This window comes from Rosa rugosa, chromosome 7, assembly GCF_958449725.1.
Source record: "Rosa rugosa chromosome 7, drRosRugo1.1, whole genome shotgun sequence".
Lineage (NCBI taxonomy): Eukaryota > Viridiplantae > Streptophyta > Magnoliopsida > Rosales > Rosaceae > Rosa > Rosa rugosa.
Genome location: NC_084826.1, coordinates 38,612,228 through 38,619,723, shown reverse-complemented (window position 1 = coordinate 38,619,723; position 7,496 = coordinate 38,612,228). Strand labels below are relative to the sequence as shown.

The window sequence follows — 7,496 nt, the reverse complement described above, 5'->3', positions numbered from 1 at the left end:
AGGTGGGAGTGCGTGGTTAAAGAATAAAGAGCACACTGGCCGTCTACCCCCGCCCAAGGTTTTCTACTTTTCTTTGTTGGAGTTGAATTAAATACATGATACTTGCAAACAATCTCATGACTTTTACCTGCAAAACAAGTAGCCAGCCACCCGGTCCTCCTCATTAATTAATTGGACCGCTTTTTGTTTGGTTTACTGAATAAATCTGGGTGCTGCTGCTGGCAGTTTTGATGCCTCGCTCTCTTTTCTTCTGTTTGCACAATGGGCTCGATTTTGCTGGTTTACGACATTTTGGTTTAGTTGGCCCATATCTCACTCCCTTAGGGCTTTTTTTGAAGTTTTAAAAACAAATTGTTATATAATACCTAAATTGCTTACTTTGACATAAAGACGTTTTTAAAGTGAAAACGGGTCCGTGTGCAGCCCTATTGAACAGGGGTGGGTTCGGTTCCGAGCCTAAACCGAAAACCGAACCGAATTTGGGCTCGGTGCGGTTCGGTTCGGTTTTTGTGTTTTGAGAAGTTGACATCGAAAACCGAACCGACTCGAACGGTTCGGCCTAGTTTCGGTTTTTTTTTTTAGAAAAACAGATTTTTACGAACTTCTACTTTCTTAAAATAAAAATAATTTAATAATTGTGTTTTTTTTTTTCCAGGTCTTTTTTATAGTTCATTCTCTCTCTTTTTGCTAGCCTTTTAGGCCCTTCCTCACCAAAAAATAAAACTATGCATCAAACACATTGGTGTAGACTCGAGAGATTCAAGTCCATCTACTTACAAAAATTACTCCGGAAACTAGGAAATTAGGAATCAAGGCCATTGGAGCCTTTTCCATATAACAAATAAAATAAAAGAGCAACCCATTAACCAATAACCACCCACACAAGCAAAAGACGTGAAAAACAAAAACAAAAAAGAGCATCCCTCTTCTGTCTCAAAACTGATGCTTGTAATCTCTGCCAAAGCTCCTGCATACATTTCAGATCACACAAACTGAGTCAATCTCTAAATCCAAATCAATATAAAACGCCACGGTCAATCTTTGTCCTATGTTTTTGATAAATAAAAAATATAATAACTTTCTTTGCTTGAAATGGGAAGTGACATGAATTGGTGTTAATAGCTAGCTATACGGCTTAAAAAGGAAGTCTCATCATATATAATCATCAAATTTATACACATCTATCAACTTATATATAGACTTATAGAGTAACAAACCTGCAAATGACTAGCTACGTTCTCCCTAGTCAAGTCAGGCACATTCATGAACTCGAGGATTCTCTTTGGCACAGCCTCTGTATGGAAAGCCAAAGGTGTGTATGGAAAACAACACCAACACGCAAAACTGATTCAATAATTTTGATATGTTTACCAGTTAAAGCATGTCTTGTTAAACAGACCAGATTACATAGTGGTTAGAGACCCAGCTATAACAAAGTATATGATTTAAGTCATCATCCCAGCTAAAACATAACATATTGAACAGAGAAACCATCAATGTTTTAAAGTAATGAACATATATTACTTATAAACGCATACTATACCTGCAGTAATTAATAGTGTTGTTTGATCAGCACCACCATCCAGTTCACTACTTTGCATCCTTGAAATGATAGCATCTGCCTAACAAAAAAAGCCAGGAACAACACACAGTCACACACTATCATTCAAGTTTGAACTTTGAACCATAAATCAAAACACCCAGACAGTGAAATAATATGAAAATAAATATCAAACATCGTCATCATCCTTCTGCGCATTGTGTCAATTGGGTATGAAGCCAATCCAGGTCCAATCGTAATTCACCATCCCAGCAAAAACTAGCAAAGAAACTATCCTGTAAAATACCAAGAGAAAAACAGATATTACCATCAAGTCATCAACATGCTTTGCTATTGCAATCAAGTCATCAACATGCATGAAAACCAAGATCGAAATCAAAATATTAACACCCAGAAAATCAAAACCTTAAATTAAATAGAAATTAACAAAAACCACATTAGAATAGCCAAAGGCATCAGAAATACCCATACCCAGAAATACCCATACCCATCACAAACAAACCCTAGAATAAAGGTTGCTGATCTTGGCATAACAAATAGAGAATACATGTATCTGCATGTGCAGTTGTGCACACCGAATCATGAACAAAACATAAATATGCTAAATCCTTAATGAATGCAATCAATTAAAGGTGATGTTGCCAGCAAAACCACCTTGTCTATAATTGATTCCAGTTCTTCACCAACTAACCTATTTAATAAAATTAAATATGAACATAGAGAAGGTAGGAACTTTATAACATAGAGCAAAAATTCTCAATTACATATAAAATAGAGAAAGCAGAACAAGTCTACATCAGTTCTCAAAACTCAATCGGATCTAAATGTACCAAAAAGAAAAACTCAATCGGATCTAACCTTGTAAACTGGAGAACCTGTTCCTGTTGGGCAATTCTCTCTAAGTCCTCTTCGTTATTGCCATATGATCAATCAAAAAAAAACAAAACAGAGCAAAATCTTAAAAGATCATATCTTGAAGCTGAAATTGAAGAAACTGGAATCTAAGTTTGGCTTTTTACCTTTGCTTTAGCTGAACTCGAAGGTTTTGATGAGATTGTTGAGGAAATTCTTGGACTTGGTCATTATCTTCTGTTGATTTTAGTACAGCCATAAACGAATTGACCAGAAAACGAAATAGAGAGATCCAGAGGTGATGATGTAGTGGGTTTCGTTTTATCTGAACTGCAAATAACCAATCTCTGCTCCATTCAATTAACCCCTGCACCCAAACCATAAAAACCAAAATAATGAACTAACTACACCATAAACTACTAGCTAACAAGAACAAGAGACATAAAAATTGAAAAGTTGGCGTACCCAGCAAGAGAGCTGGTCTTGCCACCCAACACAGCGAGCAAATATGCAACCATCACCTTCATCTCTGTTTTCATGAAATATAACTGTTAATATCAACTAGAATCAAACAGAGAGAGAGAGATCTATAGATATATACAAATACACAGAGCTCTCATCTTTTAAACATAAATCCTTTCTATTCCTTCATTTTTAAACATACCTTGGCAACAAAGCTCGGATCTTTTAAATCAAATCTTTTCTATTACCTGAGAGTCGAACCAGATAAATTTGATGCCTCTGCCAGGGTAGATCTTTGCCCCAAATCTGTAAGTCTCTTCCAAGCTAATCTACAACAATAATAGCACAAGAGAATGTCCAGATCGATCAAAAACCATCAAGAAACCCCATCTACGAAATCAAGAAAACCCTTTCAATTTGGATCAGACCTAACCTGGAATTCTTCAATCTCTGAAGCCGACTCTTCTTCAATCTCTTAAGCCGAAAAACACGAAATAAGAAGACAACATGGTGAAGATTCGTGAGTCACTGAAGACTTGAGGTTGAGGAGAAGCAAAATGAATCGGGAACTACTAGCTACACACAAATCGGTGAAAATCAAAGACGGATTGGAGATCAACTAGCTCAGAATCTCAGATCGGTGAAAATCAAAGATGGAGTTCGACACTTTGACTAACCTTACCGATGGAAAGAGAGATGGAAAGCTGCTGTGAGTTCCTGTCTTCCTGAGTTCCCGTCTTTGTGTCGCCGGAATTGATTGGCGGCGTCCGGTGGTGGCGAGGATTCAACTGAGAGATGAGGAAAAAGTCGGGGCCGAGAGAGTTTAGGCTGAGGAACAGAGGAAATGAGGATTCGACTCGAGGCAAGCCGACTCTAGCGAGGTAAGTTGGTCTCCAAACCCTAATAAAAAATGACGTCGTTTTGTAGTAAGTGAACAGTGTTTCAGTTTGCGGTTCGGTTCGGTTTCAACCGGGCCGAAACTGAAAACCGAACCGAACAGATTCGGTGCGGTGCAGTTTTTTCCTGTTCGGTGCGGTTTTTTTCTGTGAGGTTTTTTTCGGCTGCGGTTCGGGTATCGGTGTGTTTTTTTTTTGGTTTTCGGTTTCGCGAGCCCACCCCTAGGCATCGCCGCCTCCTCTGTGCGCTGCCACAGAAACGCTGCAACTTTTTCAACGAGCAATCGCCTCCGCTATGCTTCAAGGCAATATCTTGCTCCGGAACTGCAGACAAATAGTGAATAGTGAAACACAAAGAGCCTTAGTAGATATTGTGCTTGCGAAGAAACCTACCTTAATATTCCTTTCATAAACCCTAGCACAAAAGACTACCATTGAGTCGATCACACATAGGCTGGGCTTCAAAGACTGCTTCTGGTTCCCACATGAACAAGACTCCCAAGGGCTAGCCATCATTTGGACGTATGAAAACTCACGTCGATGTGCGCAGTCACTCTCCCAATCATATTGATGCAGCGATTGGCAAACCGGGCACTGATCTATGGAGATTTACTGCTATATATGGCGTTGCTGCACGAGGGGGAAGAAAGCGCACTTGGCAACTAATCAAAACCCTAGTGGCACAAAATTGTCTTCTGTCATGGTTGATGGCGGGGGACTTTAATGAAGTTTTGTGCACAAAGATAAATCTGGAGGACTCCCACGAGCTTTAGCAGCAATGACCAAGTTCAAACTCACAATGACTTCATGTGGACTCATTGATATGGGTTATGTGGGAAGTAAGTTTACGTGGTCAAACAAATATACAAAAGAAAGACTTGATCGGGGTTTTCAGAATATTCAATGGCGTGACCGGTTTCCATATAACAGAGTATCACACTCAATCCCTCTGAGTCAGATCACTGCCCATTACTCATTAAAGCATTTAGTGAGAAACAAATTCGAAGAAAAGTCAATAGACCATTTCGCTTTGGGGAATGTTGGTTTGGCTGGGAAGAATGTAGAAAGATCATTAAGCAGGAATGGGCAATGCCCACCTTTGGTAATGCATTGCAACAGATTGGAAGCAAACCAAAGGCTCTGGGAGACAAGTTGAGTGTGTGGCATCGTAATGATTACAATCAATAACAAACTTAAATGAGAGTGATCCAGGAGAAGCTAAATAACTTGATGAGGAAACCTCACTCCTTACAACTCTACGAAGAGCAGAGAAAGCTTCATGTTCAATATAGTCAATTGTTGTCCTTGAAAGAGAAGTATTGGAAACAAAGGTCTCGAGCCTTGTGGTTGAAGGAAGGTAACAGAAATACTGCTTACTTCCACCGGAAAGCAAGTAATAGAAAAAGTCGAAATCGCATAAAAGGGTTGCTAGATGAGAACAATCTTTGGCAAACTGAACCACAAGAGATACAACGACTTCTAATGGAGTATTTTCAGAACAACTTCTCAGCATAACAAGTAAATCTAGTGGCAATTGAAACTGTTATTGCTACTACTCCTTGTCGTGTGCCAACAAATGAATGAAGCATTGTTGGCCTCATATACAAATGAGGAAATCAACAAAGCCCTTTTCCAAATGCATCCATCAAAAAGTCATGGCCCTGATGGTATGTCTCCCTTTTTCTACCAAAAATACTAGGATATTGTCAGTGACGATGTATGTTTAGCAGTCAGGAATCTCGTTGAAAGAGGTGAAATGTGGCCGGAGTCAAACTATACATATCTGTGTTTGATACCTAAAATCCAGAATCCCAAAGAAGCCATGCATTTCCGACCCGTTGGCCTCATATGCAATGTCATTTGCAGAATTAGCTCCAAAGTTATGGCAAACAGGCTCAAAGTTTGGCTGCCTGAAATTGTGTCTCCTTTACAGAGTGCTTATGTCCTAGGTGGCCTGATTTCTGATAACACTTTGGTGGCAAACGAAGCAGCACACTTCATGCACAAACTGAGACATTAGTAAGCAGGTTTCTTCTCTTTAAAGCTTGATATAAGTAAAGCGTATAAGTAAAGCGTATGACAGGCTTGATTGGTCCTTTATTTATGCTATCCTGACAAAGCTAGGTTTTGCTTCTCAATGGATACAAATTATTACGAAATATGTATCATCTGTTGCTTATTCTATACTAATGTATGGTGAGCCTTCGCCTTTGATCACACCTACTAGACATATTAGACAGGGTGATCCATTATCACCATATATGTTTATATTGTGTAGTGAATGATTGTCAGCACTGATCTCACAGGCAGTACACCAACATACCATTCATGGCCTTACCATGTACCCCCATGCCTTCTACTCTGCACCATCGTTTCTTTACAGATGAGTATACTTTTTGGCTCTGCTACAAATGCAGAATGTTTTCAGTATAGAAAGATTCTAGAGAGCTTAGCCCTTTTTGGCTCTTGCTTGCTCAAACTTGTTACCTACAAGGCCTAAGCTCTCTACTAAAGGTTATACAGGTTGCATGCATTGCCTTCTATGTTCCCATGCCTATGAAGACACTGCTCACATCTTCTGTAAATGCCTTACTGCTGTCCAAGCATTGACTGTAGCACCGATTCATTTGGGAAGGAGTTTGCTGCCTAACATCGACTTCAAGGAGTGGATTCTAGATCATGCCTTGAAGCTTAAGCAAGAAGTCTTTGCAAAACTCATGATGGTGCTTTGGGCCTTATGGAAAAACATGAATAATATGCTTTGGCAGAACACAACTCAATCTACAGATGAGTTGGCTCTCAGTTCGTTAAAATGGCTAGAAGATTTTAGTCAAGCACACACCAACCGAAGAGGAAGAAAATCTGGCAACCGGCAACTCAAAACAGGTGGAAGCTTAATGTTGATGGCAGTTTTCTGCCTCAAGTCACTCATGGTGGAGCTGGAGGCATTATGAGGGATAATACAGGAAACTTCAAAGCTGCTTTTACAGTTCCTGTTCACTCAGTTACCTCAGCCAAACAAGCTGAACTGTATGCCATAAAAGCAGGGCTGAAAGTGGTAAAAATGTTGCAGATTAGCGATGTGGTCATAGAAACAGATTGCATGGAGGTCATTACTGATACACAGTTCACTCATGTGTCTAATGAAGGGATTATTGATGATATTAGACAGGATCTACATTTGTTGCTGAATGTCATAATACAGCATTGACAGGGCTCGCCCCAAATTCCACCCTGAAATCCGAAGTGGCCCTGCGGGATCCACTTTTAAAGAAGATTTTACCGAAAAATTCGGCAAAACCTCCCCTAAAAGTAGGCAACCCAAACCTGTAAGAATCCAAAAACACTTCTAATAACCTAACCGTAAACTCCTGGAGCCACCCTGCTACCATATTCCAAACCACCTCACAATCAAAAATAATAATAATAATAATACTTCATATACTTAAAGTCCAACAAAACTCCATAATTAAATACAAAAATTCATCAAAGTTAGGTTATGAACCCCAAATATTATTTAGTACAAGTCTGGGTCACAATTCCCATAGTAATCAGAGCAATCTAAAACATAAATTGATATAAAGTTCAGTAGGTTAAACAGGTAACCTACGATATGAGATGACGGAAGCAGATGCGGTCACTATGGCACACTCCTAATGCGCCGAGCAGTAACGCTGTGAACTGGGCATTGGAAACCGAAGGGCCTAGGGGGAAAGCATTTAAAA

General features: G+C 39.5%; 1 protein-coding gene across 1 annotated transcript; it reads right to left on the bottom strand.

Annotated features, from left to right (window-relative positions):
• Positions 1-584: 584 nt before the first annotated feature.
• LOC133723269 (uncharacterized) lies at positions 585-6,141 on the bottom strand. The gene is made up of 8 exons (XM_062150083.1): positions 6,110-6,141; positions 3,553-3,775; positions 3,309-3,349; positions 3,124-3,204; positions 2,879-2,942; positions 2,581-2,780; positions 2,420-2,442; positions 585-967 (listed from the first exon to the last, which is right to left on the bottom strand). The coding sequence occupies exons 1-8, from the start codon at positions 6,139-6,141 to the stop codon at positions 810-812; spliced, it is 822 nt and encodes a 273-aa protein (XP_062006067.1). The 3' UTR covers positions 585-809.
• Positions 6,142-7,496: the final 1,355 nt, after the last annotated feature.

What these genes read in the sequence shown, in the direction of transcription:
- LOC133723269 (XM_062150083.1), bottom strand. Translation starts at nt 6,141, where the DNA reads ATGGTGCAGAGTAGAAGGCATGGGGGTACATG. An exon ending in AAGACCAGCTCTCTTGCTGG is followed by an intron (nt 2,781 to 2,878) that starts GTACGCCAACTT and finishes GTTTGGGTGCAG; the next exon opens with GGGTTAATTGAATGGAGCAG. An exon ending in CAGGTTCTCCAGTTTACAAG is followed by an intron (nt 968 to 2,419) that starts GTTAGATCCGAT and finishes AAATGTATGCAG; the next exon opens with GAGCTTTGGCAGAGATTACA.